Source organism: Micropterus dolomieu, linkage group LG09 (assembly GCF_021292245.1).
Source record: "Micropterus dolomieu isolate WLL.071019.BEF.003 ecotype Adirondacks linkage group LG09, ASM2129224v1, whole genome shotgun sequence".
NCBI classification, from domain to species: domain Eukaryota; kingdom Metazoa; phylum Chordata; class Actinopteri; order Centrarchiformes; family Centrarchidae; genus Micropterus; species Micropterus dolomieu.
The window spans coordinates 29,560,461-29,578,433 of record NC_060158.1 but is presented as its reverse complement, the minus strand read 5'-3'; the positions used below and the strand labels follow the sequence as shown (position 1 = coordinate 29,578,433).

The window sequence follows — 17,973 nt, the reverse complement described above, 5'->3', positions numbered from 1 at the left end:
CATCTGCACTGAAAGTATTAAACGTGCAATAAAGGCATTTAAACATAATTATACGTGTGGTATGTGAAATTGCCCTTACAGCTGTAAGTTAACTATCTACCAAGTAGAAGAGTGCGGTTATTCACATATAAAAGATGATTGCTTGTCCTGATTGTCCCTATATATATTTTTTAATAAGTACATAAAACTACCAGGACGTATCACAATAAAATAAATACTACATTTATGAGAAAACAATCTGAGCAAGGTAGAGTAATGCGGAGTGCCACTAACTGTCATGTGCAGCCTACACGACTCAAACAGCCAGGCTACGAAGGGGCTAGCATTAGCCAGGCAGTGCTGTTTGTATTGCAGACAAAGCGGGACATTTAAGTACTACAGTATTAATTGTTTACCAGTAGCACTTCTCCCACTGGTGTAAACAATGATACCGCATTGTTCCGTGAGACTAACGCAATAAAATCGGCAGCCGGACGACAGGCCGCTAATGGAGCCGGGGACCTGGCGTGAAAATCCGAACGCCGCGTGGTGCCCTAAACCGACCGGCTTGCGGGAGGAGACCCCAGGGGAAGAGGCGGAAGGCGGGGACGGGAGCACCGTGATGCTGAAGCGAAGAGGAGTTGACGAAGACACCGCGGAGGAGGTGAAAGCGCAGTGTGAGGACGACGAGAAGCATTTTAAAGCCGGAGGGGAAGACGATGCTGGCAAACACGAGGAGGAACTGGACCCAAGAATTCAGGCATGTTAATTTGCATTTTTACAGAAGTAACAGTTAGTCATACATATCTGACGATATCCTGAGTTTTCTTTACACATCATCCAGTTTTATATATGAACATAGGGCATATTTACTAAGCGAGGCAGTAATAAACATCACAACATACATGGCTGTAACGTTAGTCAGCTCATTCCACAGACTGGTACTTGGTATGGGCAGCTGCAGCCTCAAGCCTGCATCTCTGGGCTGCAAATGTCCCTCCACTGAACACTTCATCATTGCTTTATTTCCAGGATTTTCCCAGCCTTTCTGTTTGTATTCTGCTTTTAATAAAATCTGTCTTTCCTCTGTGATTCCAGGAGGAGCTGGAGCACCTCAACCAGGCCAGCGATGAGATCAACAAGCTGGAGCTGCAGCTGGATGTGAGAAATGTTTGTTTTACTTGGAGTCACAACCACTGTTATCACAACCACTGCGTTCACATAGTGTTGCTGTATGGAAAGTCATTTGCAATGTTTTGTTATTTGTTTGCGGCTTCTTTCAGGATGCCAGGTCCAGCTACAGGAGGATTCTTACTGATTCTGCCAGGAAGCTCAATGCTCAGGGCTCCCAGCTTGGTGCCTGCATTGAGAAAGCAAGGCCCTACTATGAAGCCCGAAGACTTGCCAAAGAGGTGCGTGTTGTAGCTGCACATGAGTATTCAGTGTATGTGCATGGATTAGTATAAGAGATATACAGCCAGTTGACTGTTGAAAAGGTGGAAATGAGTGCAGTCTAAATAAATCCTGGCTTCATGAAGGTTCTAATGTTTTTGTTCAAACTTTTAGTAAGGTGTTGATTCAACCATAGTTACATTTGCATCAGTTATGACTACAGTCCCACAAATAAATAATTTGTCAGACTAATGATGGAGCAAGCTGCATATGTTGACAGCAAGGTGAAGTGCGGGCTTTAGTGAAATCATACTGCCCCAATGCAAGATTTATCCACTGTTATGCTCATAAGGCACAAATAACATTCAAGCAGCCAATCTGTCTTGATGCCTTTCACAATTTTTACTAACCCTAACTGCCCATGTAGCTATGTGTGCAATTTCTTATGTGGTTATGTTGCTTATTGTGCCTTGCTTGCCTCGATTTAGTTGCATGTCGGCCCCCAAATAGTTTTATTGCGTTTGTTATGTGCAGAAATTCAGCAACACGGACAGCACCCATAGGTCCCGCTTACCTGGGCCCTGTTTCAGAAAGCAGGCTTAACAAACTCTGAGCTTGCGTGGGTGGGGATGAAAAAAAGCCATCATCAGTGGAGCTCTGATACTACGATTCACCACGGCAATGGGTAAATAAAAAGCAGAGCATCCGTTTTAGTCGGGTGGCGATAGAAATAGGAATGGGTGCCAACGTGACCCATGGTAGAGCGGGTTGCTTGGGCAAGATACTGAACCCCGATTTGCCCCTGGCGGCTGTTCCGCCAGTATGAATGTGTGTGAATGTTAGTTTCTGTTTGAGCACTTAGGCTCAGTGTATGAATGTGTATGACTGGTGAATGCAGATGTAGTGTAAAAGCGCTTTGAGTGGTCAAAAAGACTAGAAAGGCACTATACAAATACATAGCATGCAGGTATAATAAGAATAATAAGAAAAAGCATAAATTGATAAGGCTTCCTCTAAAAGTTTCCCCACGCATGTCACTGAATTACCCAGTTTTCCCTTTATTTGATTGTATGGGATGATAGTGGATTCTACAAAAAGTGTAGCCTAGGGGCCCATGATCACTTTAATCCTCCACTGAGTACACCACAATACAATTCAACAGCAACACCAACTTATGAGTATAGATCCTGGAGCCAGTTTATCCTGGAGATGGTTTTAAGCTAACTCGGTTATACCTTAGCGTTCTTAGTCTGACCTCATAGTTATGGTGGTTGCATCTAGGCTTTACGCTAGGATTGGGCGTAAATTTTACGCGGGAGCAGAGATAAAGTCAACATTTTGGCCGTTTCTATGTAAATGTAAATGCTCCGTACTTGTATAGCACCTTTCTAGTCTTTTCGACCACTCAAAGCGCTTTTACAGTACATCTGCATTCACCAGTCACACACATTCATACACTGAGCCTAAGTGCTCAAACGGAAACTAACATTCACACTCATTCATACACTGGCGGAATAGCCGCCAGGGGCAAATCGGGGTTCAGTATCTTGCCCAAGGACACTTCGACAGGCAACCAGGGGCAGCCAGGGATCGAACCGCCGACCTTCCGATTAACAGCCAACCCGCTCTACCTCCTGAACCACAGCCGCCCCATAATTTTATAACAACACAGCTTTAACAGAATGGCACTCATCTCATGTATAGACTTTACAATGAATAGGTTTTTATAATGGACAGAAGCAATTGATTGGATGATGAAACAGTCATTCGGCTTGGCCTCCGGCATTCCTGGCATCATGGGCTGCATCAATAGGACTCATCCGGATCCATCCGCTATCTGAACATGAATGTCTTTATGTCAACCACAACAGATATCATTCAGGCAGTGTTCAGATTGCTTGCGATACCATTATATGATGCACGCATCCTCCAGGAGTGTCTATACCAGGACTTACATGCTGGCAGAATGAATGGAAAGCTCCTCGGCGACAGTAAAATTCTGGCTGGTGACAAAGATTATCGCTCCAAGGACTGAGCAAAAATGGTGGTAAAACCCCATCCACACTGCCAGTAGGTCAGTTGTTGAGTCTTCAAGCGCAGGTAAGCTACAATAGCATATGCACATTTGCATATCTAAAATATATTTAAAAAGAATATATAAATATGGTGCAGACGGTGAGAACACAATCGTGGCTTACATTTTCCATGTTATCTGTCAGTGGCCAAGTTGCAAGAACATATACTTTAACTGAATAATTAAGTAAATAGAATTTCTTAATATATCTACCTAAAGAAACCTCATTTCTTGAATGGCTACTCTCTGCTGTCTCTGAAGACAACACCTTTTGTCCTGTGTCAGCCACTGTAGCTTTGAAAGTGGGGGGTAGACTAGACAGTTGGTTGCAATTTGCAACTTCACCGCTAGATGCCACTAAATCTTACACACTTAACCTTTAAGAAAGGATCTGCAAGTTAGGAAGTTTCTGTAATACGACCACAGAGCTGGTACGAGAGATGAAGCGGTACCAGCTAGATATAGTTGGACTAACCTTTATGGATAGCACTGACTCCTGGAGAGGGACTGGGCTCTCTCCGTCTCCAGTGTGTGTGCTGGAAGGGATTCCGTCTAGGGACTCCATTATTCTGATCTGAGACTTCAACACTGATGTAGGCAGTAATGTAGAAACCTGGAGGGCGGTGATGCGGAGGAATGGCCTGCCTGATCTCAACCAGAGTTGTGTTTTGTTATTGGACTTCTGTGCTAGGCCTTAGATTGGCCATAACGAACATCATGTTTGAGCATAAGGTTGTTCATAGGTGTACTTGGTACCAGAACACCATAGGCCAAAGATCGTTGGCATAGGGGTCTCCTGAAGCAGCAGATAAGTACTAGGAGGCCAGAAGAGCTGGGCTGACGTTTCTGTGGTTGCTAAAGCAAAAACGCTGGTGGGATGAGTTTGGGGAGAATGTGGATAAGGACTTTTGGTTGGCTTCAAAGAAGTTCTTTAGAATAAACTCCGGAAAGTTTATGATTGACGGCAAAATGGAGTGTGAGATGGACAGGCAGATTGGTGTGGCATCAGCAGTAATGCGGGCATTATAGTAGACCGTTTTGGTGAAGAGGGAGCTGAAATGGAAGGTAAAGCTTTCGATTTGACAGTCGATCTACATTCCAACACTTACCCATGGTCTTGACCTGTGGGTAGTGATCAAAAGAAAGAGATTGTGGAAGTTAGCTCAGGTTTTATTTTTTATTTTTTTATTTGAATGAAATTTCAAACCCAATTTATGAGAGTGTGTGTGTGTGAGGGTTGGGGGGATCTTTGTCACCTTTTTCATCATAATGAGTTTTGCATTTCAAAGTTCTAAAAATTGGATAATTTGGGATGTTGCAAAAGTATGAGCAAGGGAGACAGAAAGCAGTGTTGGGAATTAGGGTTTAAATGGCATCAATAGTTAGATTAAATCATATAATAATAATAATAATAATAATAAGCTTGGGCCACCCTCTTAAAGAAGAGAAAATCAATAGCTAATTACCTTATTTAGTCTCATAAAATACACTAACTAATAACTATAACCAAAATTACTGTCATTAACTAGTAGGTTGAGGAATTTGGATTTCTACACAGAAGAGGTTGGCGATATTTTCACTCTTATGCAACATTGAACTAATCAGCATGTGTATCCACGCATCCAAGCATTTATTTAAAAGATAAACACAAGCAAAACACACAAGATGAAATCTTAATGAAATGCACTAAACTAAAGAAGAAGAGGTGTGTGTGATAAGGAGAGTGTGTGTGTGTGTGTGTGTGTGTATACGCATGTGTGAGCTTCTTTGTTAAGCTTCAGTGTGTCTCACGTGTACAAGCATGAACACACATGGTCAGAACAAAGAGAGCATGTAAAGCAGGAGCTTTAAAGTTCCTCTCTGTTGTGTGGTTGTGTTTAAGGCCCAACGGCATATATGCACAGTATGTGATCTGTAAGCTAACAGTGCCAAGTTAAAAGGAGTTGGAAAAACACTGTTTGCTGGAAAGACCAGCTCCACTCTCCTTGCAGCCTTTAATTGAGTGCACCCTTTTTATTGTTGCAGCTGATTTTCTGATTGGTTAGAATTTTATTTAGCTGCTGCTGTCTGTTCCCCCAGGCCCAACAAGAAACCCAGAAGGCAGCTCTGAGATATGAGAGGGCCGTATCCATGCACACTGCTGCCAGAGAGATGGTTTATGTGGCAGAGCAGGGCCTCTTGGCTGACAGGAACACCATGGACCCAACCTGGCAGGAGATGCTCAACCATGCCACTGCCAAGGTAATCACCCAGACTTCTCCGTGACCCTGGAATTGTGGTGTATTCTATATAGGCAACATCAGCGGACTTTGGCAGGTTCTCTGAGAAAAGAGCCCAGTGAGTGATTGCACCTTTTAACAAGGGAAACAGGCTTATTGTAATTTCAGTTATCTGCCAGTGTAAGTAATTCAAAATTATGCTAAAATTTGTAATAATACAGATTTCTAAAAATGTTGCCCTACAACGCAACTACAGTATATTTTGTGGCTCACCCAAATTCTCACAGCACACTCGCTGTGCGATCCTAAAAACCCTTCACTTGTTATCTAGAGAATGTCTGTGCCACTTTTGATAGCATTTAAATGAAGACTTGTGGACAAATAGATGAATTGATTTAGCATATTTAGAAAAATATAGATTGACGGCGTGACACAATTTTTGGTTCGGCAAACAGAGTTTTGGTCTGGCAATTTTTGTTCACGAACAGTTTTAGCAGAGAAAAAGAAGGAGAAAAAAGAAGAAAGAATAATGAGAACAAAAACAATTCATAGTTTTCAGTCACATGACATGCACGGTGACCTGATGGGCAGAACAACAGACCAGAACGTTGTCTCACCCTGCCAGCGGACCCCTAAAAACCAGAGCGCTTTCAAAAGGGTGTATACGTGGCCCCCAGCCCCCTGGACACCAAAAAATAACACTACTGAGTCGGAGTATACATACCTAGGCCCAACCTCCGCTGCTTCAGGACATTTTGTAAGAGCTGAAAGTGGCCATTGCTAGAAAAGCTTGTAGAGCTTATTGCATTTCCAAGTGTCATTGAGCCAATCCATTTAAATGGATTTGAAGTTTGGAGCCATAAACCAGAGTCCCGGGGCTCAAGTCCAGCTGAGTTTGTAAAGATATACTGAGAGTGCATAGAAACCACAGGTGCAGAGTAGAGCTGGACCAGTTCCCCCTCTTAATTAAAATTTATAAAGAACAATCCCATTTTGGAACCGTTTGATAGAATCAGAGTCAAATTCACACCAACACAGAGCATTCTTAGAACCCAAAGTTATCTGGACCCAGATGAAATTAAGAAATCATATTCATTATGTCAGAGCGATGCTATGAAAGTTCTTGTCTTATGTACAGTTACCGGAATACTTCATACACACAAACCACAACATAACCAAGTTCTTCATATAATGTGTATTAAACTACTAACTACACAAACAATAAACTACTGACTACATAAACACAACTAAAATCCACTAGACACAAAAATGAATGGTTATGTGAATGAATATGAACACATCGATGAACCAATGGTGAGAACTATTTGAGACCAGATGATGCTGTGAATGTTCAAGCAAGCAATGTTAACTTAAGAGAAACCACTACATGGACAAACTTTGTACACCTTTTCCAGCAACTGAGAAGTTTTGGAAAGTCAAAGGAGATCATTGGGATAATTATAAGCAATCATTAGGGACAGGGGTGTACGTACTGACGGCATTGGAGTGCATGGCACTGGGGCCCAGTTGGTTAAAAAGGGCTCCCGTGGAACAAATGCTGCATGGAAGGTTATCATATCTGTTCTGTGGTTATTGACATATTGTGTCAGCTACTTTGTGTTGATTTGTTACTGTAGGCTGGCTAAAGCTATTTCTGTTGTTTGGTATTCAGAGACAGCAGGCTGTGGTGGTTTGAGTGCAGAGCAGGGATGTTAGATTTGCTTTGATAGACTTGGGACTTCGGCTGCTGTCCGTGGTGCTGATCAAAGACTGCAGGTCTGCAGTTGCGTGGTGTCGTGTGTCTGGATGCCTGTGTTTACACGAGCCTACTTTTGGGGCGGGGGACACAAGAAAAATATTTGCACCTCGGCCAATCACAATTATGTAACACTGCTGATTAGGGGTCCAAGCCTGAGGACCAACCTGAAGGGCCTGGTGCACAGTCTATACCAGACCCAACAGAAGCAAAAAATGACACATGATCCAGGAGATTACGCCATAATCAACGTAAACGCCTTTTAGGTATGTTGCAGACGAAGTGATGTTGTAGCTCGACATTGGTCTGTCCAATTAACACAAAACTTGGGCCAGTAGTTTCCTGTGCCACATGGAGGCTGTGCAAAAACAAAATTGGTGCTGATTGGTCATTAGGTGGTGCTCTTGTTGAAAACTCATGAAATAAGCTAAAATATTTTTTCTAAACTACTTTTTATCAGACAGGGGTGGTATAAAATGGTGCTCACGACAGAAGCCATTTATACATGTCCACCAGCAGGTGGCGCTATAATCAAGGTATGTGTGTTTGGCCTGTAACTCCCATATATTATGTTGCAAATGTAAATGCTCCGTACTTGTATAGCGCCTTTCTAGTCTTTTCGACCACTCAAAGCGCTTTTACACTACATCTGCATTCACCAGTCACACACATTCATACACTGAGCCTAAGTGCTCAAACGGAAACTAACATACACACATTCAGCCGCCAGGGGCAAATCGGGGTTCAGTATCTTGCCCAAGGACACTTCGACACGCAACCAGGGGGAGCCAGGGATCGAACCGCCGACCTTCCGATTAACAGCCAACCCGCTCTATCTCCTGAGCCACAGCCGCCCCATTCTATCACCTTACATGCACACATTCCCTAAATTAAGTAGCATCTCGTGATAAAGGCCTATAATATTTTTTTGCTAAATGTCTCCTCCTTAGTCTAAGCTGCACAAATTTGTAATTTTTTTACTTTGCAAGTAGAATCTATGGACTCTCATGGTCAGAGGTCATTAAAATAACTGTAATACAAAATAAAAATTTTGAAATCACACAAAAGAAGTGATATATCTCCACATACTAGGTCTGTCTGATTAACACAGAATTTGAGCCAGTAGTTTCTTGTGCTGAGGGTCTGCACAAAATGTGACGCCAATCGGCCATTAGTTGGCACTTTTATTGCAATACATGAAATATGCTAAAATTATTTTTCCAAACTATGATTTCTGAATTAAAAGTTTTCCAGTCTTTGTACGAGGCCCTTTTTCAGAAAGCAGGTTTAACAAACTCTGAGCCTTAACCTGAACTCTGAGTCAACTAGCCCTGAGATGGAAAACTCCAGAGCAGCTGATCAGAGCCAGTTCAGTTCAGATTGGGTGTGGTGAATGAAAAAAGCCATCAAAGGAGCTCTCATGCTATGATTCACCATGGCAACAGATAAATAAAAGGCAGTGGATATTGTGCATGCTGGCTCACAGTCACACTACCGTGACTTACTGGGAAACTCATAGCCTATAGAACAGAGCCATTATTAATGTTATTAGAACAGCTGTGCTTTTCACAATGGCTGCTGTAAAAACGGCCTGTTGATTGTGCATCCACTATATATCAAATATCAGTGCCATGATGGGGTATAGGCAAAAGGTAATGTGTGATTTATGTATGTGTTCCTGTTGTCATGTCCTGTGCTGTCAGGTGAACGAGGCAGAAGAGGAGCGCCTCCGCAGTGAGCGGGAGCACCAACGAGTCACACAGCTCTGCCAGGATGCAGAGGCTCGAGTCCAGACCCTCCAGAAAACCTTGAAGAAGGTCATCCTCAAATCCAAACCTTACTTTGAACTCAAGGCTCAGTTCAATCATATTTTGGAGGTGTGTACTAGCAGTGATTGTTTTTTTTACAATAAAATACTATATATATATATATATATATATATATCTCTCTATCATATCTATCTATCTATCTATCTATCTATCTATCTATCTATCTATCTATCTATCTATCTATCGATAGATAGATAGATAGATAGATAGAGATATATAGATATAGATATATCGAGAGAGAGAGAGAGAGAGAGAGAGAGACACAAATTTAAATAGTTATTCTTGTTTTTATTTAGAAAGCTTGACACTGCCCTTCTTAATACGTAATTGCAAACTCATTATGTTAATTAAAAATAGCATAATTATAACTTAGCAAGCTAACTAGAATATCCAATATCTAATGCACGTTTGGATTAGATATCGGCTGCCCTTTTTATGTACATCTGCAGCCTGTTTTCCTGGTCTACTGTGAAGACCCTGTTATTTGGCTGTAAGTATTGTAGTGGTATAGCCTGCAGCCTAGTGAACTCCCGCCATATCTAAATAAGGTAGCATGGCTACAACAGTGACTCCTGAAGTTTAAACTTCACTAGCTTCTAAACTGTAAAACTTTGACATTTAAAACTTCAGGACGTGTTGAAATACTAAATAATCTTTCATATGATCATGACCATGACACATGAAACAATAAACACAACTCGTCATTCAAAAAAATTGTTGCTTGAGTGAAAGTGTGACGTATCCACCTGATTTTTCTCGCTTCTGTTAAGGACTGTGGACTGTATGTGCTGAGGTAGTTTGGCATATCAGACTTGTATGGGCTCCAAGAAAATCGCTGTGGCTCTCCCCTACATGTTCTCTGAATTGTACAGAGAAATTTTTAATTTTTTGGGCAAAAAAAACAAAAATCAGTATTCTCGAGCACACCAGAAAGTATCTGGTACTCACGAGAAACTACCTGGTGTGCACTGTCTGGAGGTCGGTCTACACTGCTCTGAATTTTCATGTGTTTTGGACACCTTGTTGAGGAATTAAACGTCACTTCCTATCCCACTATGTGGTGCAAGAGAACACCACAAAATTATGTTCCAGTACATCACACGTGGACCACACTGTGAAAATTTTATGTAAATCAAATGTTGAGTGCCACACAAGGCTTCCTACCTGTTGCTCGTAGGTGGTGCAATGACTATAACTCGTAATTGGCATGTAGATGTGTTCCAGCCTGGAATCTTGTGAAACATTTTTGGGGCAGATAGATCATGTACACTCAAGTTACAACAACTTGCTGTGTCATGGTGAAATTTCGATGCCAGGGACGCCGTTCATTAAAAACTCACAAGCTTCACAAATAGCACCATCAAGGTCTTCAGGCTTTCTGTCCGAATTTGAGGTGGAACTAGAGAACATGCTAGGAGGAGTATATGAAAGCATAAAATGTGTAATTTCCTGTTTCCAGTAAGTTGTGCTATGACTATGTCTGAATCTTGGCATGAAGATGTCTTCAGGGTCTTTTTCATTACTAAATAATTGCTTTTAAAAAAATACATTATTTAAAGTGGTCATATTATGTTCATTTTAAAGGTTGATCGTTTTATTTAGGGGTTGTACCAGAACAGGTTTACATGGTTAAATTTCAAAAAACACCATATTTTTTTTCCATACTGCACATTGCTGCAGCTCCTCTTTTCACCACCTAGCTTCGTTTAGCTATGGAGTGATACATCTTGTAAATGATCTTTGTTGGGAGTTGCACATATGCAGTTCCTTGTTAAGGACAACTAGCCAATCAGAAGCAGAGTAGGGCGGGTCCTGAAAAGCTGGTAAACACGGCTTCAGTTCAGCTGTACATGTTGCCGACCAGCTTGGCAACATGGACTGGTGCAAGAGTTTCAGAGTGGTGAGTTATTAATCTGTAACAAAAGTATCTTTCATCCATAAAGTTTTAACTGAGCTCTGTCTCTACATCACACTAACAACTTTATGTCCACTGACTGCCTGGAGGGTAGCTAGTATTTGGAAGGACTAGGAGAGGTGTGCTGCAGCTCAGTGTTTTTCTAACGGTGTTGTATTCATTATGACGTATGTTTTTTGTGATGTCGGCATAAAGCGGAAGAAAGGGCTGGACTACAAACGAGCTGTTTTCAGGCAGTTTCAGGGCAGAGATTTCTGTGGGAGATGGGAACTCCTTTTGGGCTGAACTTTGGGCTTTTTCACTTTGCAAACCTGTTACATGCACAAAAAAAGGTATATAACTCAATAAAGGAGAGGGAAAAAGCAGAATATGACCTCTTTAAAAAATAAATAAATCAGAACAGCATTAGAATTTAATATTTTAAATATAACTAAATGTTTCTAGAGCAGCAATAGTAATGTTTACAGCAGGAAAGTTGCTATTTAAACTTAATAATATAATAAATCTAAAGTATTGGCTTTTACCTCTCAATCTTCACTTCACCTGACTCACTGTCTCCACCACAGCCTCACTGCTCTGCTGTTCGCTGACTTCACTGTATATGTGTGGAGGCGCTAAGCCTGACACAGAGAACAGAAGGGAGACAAGCATGTTACAAAACAAAGTACAGATAAAAGAACCGTTAACGTCCCTGGGGCCTGAGGTTTCTAGCACCTTTAGCCCCTTTAGAAAATGCTTTTCATTTTTGTAAAACAATAATAATTATCCTAGCAATTTCCCTGTTCTGTGCTCGAGCCCTAAAGAAAATTTGAAATTCCCAACTTAAAAACCTACTCCATTAAATGTCATGTGTTTGGAGAAAATGTCACCGTGAGCCTTGCTAACTTGTTGCTAACTGTTTTTTCAGGAACATAAGGCTAAAGTAGTACAGCTGGAGGAGCAGGTGGCAAAAGCAAAAGCTCGTTACTCTGTGGCTCTGCGGAACCTGGAGCAGATCAGCGAGCAGATCCATGCACAGAGGGGGCGAATCACGGCCAGCAGGGCCCATCCTGAAGTCTGCGGGGGACGGAGCTCCCCAGTGGGTGCTGAGGCTGAGGTCAGAGTCGCCATCGGGATTCACATCAGTAGCTGTGCGGGAGTCGGTGGGATAGAGAGTGACTGGGCGGACGGTGAGAAAACCAGGCTTTGGGTGGAGAGGCACAGAGAGAGTGGCTGGGGACAGAGGGAGCGACTAGAGGCGGAGCAGGCCGGCTCAGACTGCGCGTCAGTCATTAGCCTGCAGACCATCGCCTCTGACCTGGAAAAGTGTGACTCGGTGGAGCACCTGGGTGAGCTGAGTGACACGGGGAGCGTGCTGGGTGAGGATTGGGACCGCAACAGGAAACCTAATGAGAGGCCAGTCGGCGGGGAGGTGGTGACCGAGGGGCCCCAGGAGGCGGGGGTCCACCATGAGAAGGGAGTGGTTGGTAAAGAGAAGCAGGAGAGTTTTGTCAAGCAGCACCACAGGAGTGTTAGTCTATGATGGTGAACAGAAGGGAACTGATGAGTGATGATGAGTCAGGATCAGGGCGAGTGTGTGATGAGGGATCAGAGAGGAAATTAGAAAGGAGAGAGAAAGCAGGAATGTGAATGGAGAGCATGACCGTGATTGACACAGCGCCGCAGTAACTGCAGTTAGGAATAGCAGGTACATTGGCTACACTAATGAATCTCTATGTGACAGCAATAAACAGAGAGAGCAGTCTTGCAGACTCTCTGACCTCCCCTCACACCCTTTACAGTGTCTGATCCAGTCTGTTGCTCCACACGTTGAAACCTCAACAAAAATGCATGAGGAAAACTAATCTGTAGAGTACAAACAGGCAATTTAGAAACATTGTACGCATGCTACTGTTTAATCCATGTGCTTGATTTAAACATAGTTGTTCTCTGCATTAACATGGTTAGCCCTGCCACAGCTATAACATCATCAAGGATTAGGGTATCCTGGCTCTCTCTCCTCCTGGGCCAATGACAGCACCCATCATAGTGCCTAGTCCGATTGATCTGGCTGGGTGGATCTACTCATGGTCCGCTGCGGTTTTATCCTAACCCTGGCTTCCTTTTCCGATGAATGTATAATGTGTTTCAGCAATAAAGCCGAAAAATAAAAGAATAACAGATGAAAAACTGATGAAAATATAGTGGAGTTTGAAGGAGCTATCTTGCTATCTGCAAAATCTCCTGATCCTGTTGAACAATTTTGGCTTAGCCTTTTAAATCAAATCCAACAAGACATCATTCTTTGATGTTTCAGCAATAAAGTTGGAAAAAAAATAACAGATTAAACAAAAAAGTAGCACCGTTTGAAGGAGCTACCTGCCGCATCTTCACACCGCATTGCCATAGCAATAACCTTGACTATTTGAGCTGACTAATCATTCTGCACGATTGTTAGATTCCACAGTCAAGGCAATAAGCCAAGTACATGAAACAAACTGTGACTGGAGAATTAGTGCCCCAACTATTTATTACTATTACTAATTATTGATGAGCTCAGCTTCTAATATTCATATAATGGTAGTGAATGGCCTTTTTTTGGCGAGTTTTGTAAATTAGGTTAAAATCTACATGTGGATGGAAACCTGGCTAATGTTAGAAATATCACAACAAATAAGTGCATTTGCATCTGGGCTGAGGCATTAAACTTGTCTACCTGACAACATGGTTCCAATGTCAGGGGCTTATGGGAAATGATGCTGTGGAAATTGAGTCAAATTTGGTTTCTTTCGTCCAGCTTTTCTAATTAATGAAGATGCTTGTGTGGAAACATGGCTTTGTGTTTCCCCATTGCATAGTAACTTTGAAATTAAAATCAGGTGTCCTTTTATATTAATTAACTGTCTTGAAGCTAACCGTTTTAGAACAAACTAAAGTGTATATAGTGTGAAGCGAAAGGTGAAACATTGTTTCAGAACGCGTACATGCAAAAACTATTTGCAGATTAATGATCACCCCTTTGCAAATGTCCGCATAATTTTGTTCAGACGTTGAAATAAACAACATGGATATAGGCCAAGTTGCAAGCATCACTGCGTGGCATGACAGGAACAGAAATAGACAATTAAATCGTTAATTGCAATTATTTGAATGACAATTAATCGTCAGCTACAATTTGAGTCTGTCAAATGTCAGTTCAACACTGAGATCCATCAGCCTCCAGACAAACTATAGTGACCTTTAGAAGCTGACAGAAACCTGACTGGCACTAGCTGAGAATAAGGAAATTATCCTTATTTCCTTTTTGTCGGTGACTTTAACCTTTGAGCATGTACACTGTGAACATACGTCTGTGACTGTAACCCACTGCCTTGTTCAGCATATGAATCACTCTAAATAGAGCTAGACCTGCCAAGCAAATATATCAGCCGATATATATCAAACAAACCAAATTTAAGGGATCCTTCTGAAAATGTTTGTGTTTTATGAAAAAATACTATATCCAATATGTCATTATTAGATTGTTAAAGTTTTTAAAATATTTATTTTCTCTAGTTTACTGACCTGAAACTAGAGGACCCAGGTCTCTGCTGTTGCACAGATAGCCACATCCCATGTTATGCCAAGGGAAATAGCTGAATGTTGAAGTTGGGGATTTATTTTAGTTTTATTTAAAGTGCCTATGAGTCCTGATTGGGTTTGGTTAGCCAACAATGATTCTACTACTAATAAACCGAAGAGGTGGATGCCAGACATTTACAGTAACACAGAAATATAATAAAATTATTTAAAGGAGCATAAGTTATAAATTAGTCAACAGTCTACTTTAACTGGAGAGAGCTAATAGTCTGACCTTTATAAAATGTTCAAGCTGCAGGACTTTAAAGGCAAAGTTTGACACTGATGATGACATTTTATATATATGATGATATTTTATAGTATTAATTTATTACTGGAAATTATATTATCTGTACTATATTGGAATGTTTCTCCCAGAAGACTGATGTCAATGTCTGAAATAGGTCCTGTGTGTAACTCAAGTTCAGTTTATTGTCATTCAACCATGTTAGACATGAAGGAACGAAATTTCAGGTCTACCAGTGTACAGAATAAAAAACACTTTAAGATAAACCCTATAATATAATAGTTAAAATAACCTAAAACTATAATAAATACATAGTTCAAACCGTAGAGCATCGGTAAAGTGCCTCATGCAGTCACAGCAGTCCAAAAAATCAAAGGACAGAGGAGCTCTAAGCCAGGGAGTGCATAAGTCTCACACCCCCTGACAAGAAGCTGCATGTTAACCTCGTCGTTCTTGCTTTTAAGCTGCACAGCCTTCTGCCTGAGGGGAGGATGGTAAACGGTTTGTGTGCCGGGTGTGTGGGGTCCTTCATGATACCTGAAGCTCTGCTTCTGCACCTGCTGACATAGATGTTGTCCATGGAAGGGAGGCTGCTATTGGTAATTTATTTAGCAGATTTGAGCACTCATGGCAGCACCTTCCTGTCAGCAGCAGAGCAATTCCCATACCAAACAGGGATGGAGGATGTCAGTATGCTCTCCACCACACACCGGTAGAAAAAGGTCAGGACAGCAGGGCTGAGGCTGGCCTGCTTCAAGTACATGCTTTGGTGGGCCTTCTTAATAATGCTGGCTGTGTTGGTGGCCCATGTGAGGTTGTTGGAGATGTTCAGGCCCAGATATTTCAAAGTGGACACAATCTCCACAGTGGCTTCTGCAGTGAAGACGGGAGGGGGGTATGGCCTCTCCTCCTGAAGTCCAGAACCATCTCCTTAGTCTTAGCCCACATTGATGCAGAGGTTGTTTGTTCTGTAACAGTCTATGAGTTCTTCCACCTCTTGCCTGTGCGCTAACTCATCCTTGTTGGAAGTCCAACCAAAGCCGTGTCATCTGCAAACTTCACTAAATGATTGCTCTGGTACAGAGCAGTCATATGTGAGGTGAGTGTACAACAGAGGGCTCAGGACACATCCTTGTGGGAAGCCGATATTTAGTGTGATGGTGGGAGATGAGGTTGATGGATGATGATGGATCTTAACCAACTGTGGCCTGTTTGTCAAGAAGTCCAGGACCCAGTTGCAGAGAGATGGGTTTTAGTCCCAACAGCCGCAGTTTGTTGACTAAGGTCTGCATAATGATCGTATTTAAGGCAGATGTAAAGGCCAGGAAGAGCAGCCTGACAGAGCAATCCCTGCAGTCCAGGTGGGTGAGAGCAGAGTGGACGACAGCAGACACTGCGTCAGAAACAGACAGGTTTCTCCTATAGGCATACTGACGGGGGCCACATTGATGTTGATGGTGTCCTTTATGTGGGCCAGAACCAGCCGTTCAAAGCATTTCATGATCAGTGGAGTAAGGCAAACCGGACTGCCCCTAAAACCACAAATTGTTACTACATTGCTGTTTCTGTAAGGATTAAACAAAAGAGCTACGTGTTAATTTTGTGTATTTCTGAACTTTGGACTGAGCCAGGCTAGGCTAACAACGTCCTGACTCCATCTCCGTACTTAACATACAGATATCAGATAAAAGTCTGAACATTTTAATCCTAAAAAGTAAAGATTAAAGGTATTTCTCATGATGTTGAACTCGTTAATAAGTACACATGTACAGGATTTGAATTCTCCATCAGTGCAGAAGTAGATGACACTGACTGGCCAAAAAAAGTCCAATATCAGCATGATATACTGTTTTTGGAAACTAATATATCAGTGTAATCCTGATTAAATATGTGAAATTTAATTTTAAATTATCGATCGAATGGTGGGTTGTTTTGACAAATGTGTGTGTTTTAAAGTTCTCATTTCAGCACACATTTACATTAGTTACTACATGTAGAGGCGGTGAAAGCTGAAACAGAGGACTTAAACTTATTATTCAAACAGTATTGTGCGTTTACTTTGTTTTGCAAAGCTGTCCTGGCATTTTATATAAAAAAAAGTGTGTTTACACAACTGCTGAATGTTTGCACTTAATGTCTTTGTTACATTAATTAATGACTTCATTCTAAACCCTGTTTTACAACTTGGCTGTAGAAAACACTGTGTTAACTGTTTGTTGTACAGTTTCAGATGTAACAGATGTACATTACTACTGAGCATCAGATATTACCTTAGTTAACATAGAAATGTTGTTTTATGGAATTTCAATATTAAAAAGTATTTAACTTGTGTTGTAAGGGGGGGGGATACTGACATAGTTTTTATAGTTTCCCAACATCATGTTCACAATTGCATTTGTGAGTTAATTCTTGAAGTTGGATATAGTAGTTTAACCATAAACAATAAATTCTTAACTCAATGTGTACTTGGTATTTATTTTTTCCCAATTGAGATATGTGTGTGTGTGTGTGTGTGTGTATATGTATGTGTATATACACTACCGTTCAAAAGTTTGGGGTCACCCAAACAATTTTGTGTTTTCCTGAAAAGTCACACTTATTCACCACCATACGTTGTGAAATGAATAGAAAATGGAGTCAAGACATTGACAAGGTTAGAAATAATGATTTGTATTTGAAATAAGATCTTTTTTACATCAAACTTTGCTTTCGTCAAAGAATCCTCCATTTGCAGCAATTACAGCATTGCAGACCTTTGGCATTCTAGCTGTTAATTTGTTGAGGTAATCTGGAGAAATTGCACCCCACGCTTCCAGAAGCAGCTCCCACAAGTTGGATTGGTTGGATGGGCACTTCTTGCGTACCATACGGTCAAGCTGCTCCCACAACAGCTCAATGGGGTTCAGATCTGGTGACTGCGCTGGCCACTCCATTACCGATAGAATACCAGCTGCCTGCTTCTGCT

The 17,973-nt window shown here is 41.6% G+C and overlaps 2 protein-coding genes and 1 long non-coding RNA gene across 3 annotated transcripts in view; 2 read left to right on the top strand and 1 right to left on the bottom strand.

Annotated features, from left to right (window-relative positions):
- The window catches only part of LOC123976309 (ankyrin repeat and MYND domain-containing protein 2-like), an 817,726-nt gene that overhangs the window by 341,288 nt on the left and 458,465 nt on the right, over nt 1–17,973 (top strand). The window lies entirely within an intron of this gene.
- sh3bp5lb (SH3-binding domain protein 5-like, b) lies at nt 199–17,467 on the top strand. The gene is made up of 6 exons (XM_046058355.1): nt 199–739; nt 1,078–1,140; nt 1,263–1,391; nt 5,525–5,686; nt 9,124–9,297; nt 12,072–17,467. The coding sequence occupies exons 1-6, from the start codon at nt 488–490 to the stop codon at nt 12,684–12,686; spliced, it is 1,395 nt and encodes a 464-aa protein (XP_045914311.1). The 5' UTR covers nt 199–487; the 3' UTR covers nt 12,687–17,467.
- Nucleotides 5,114–6,614, bottom strand: LOC123976325. The gene is made up of 2 exons (XR_006826327.1): nt 6,389–6,614; nt 5,114–5,766 (listed from the first exon to the last, which is right to left on the bottom strand). It is a non-coding gene; the product is annotated as an uncharacterized LOC123976325 (long non-coding RNA).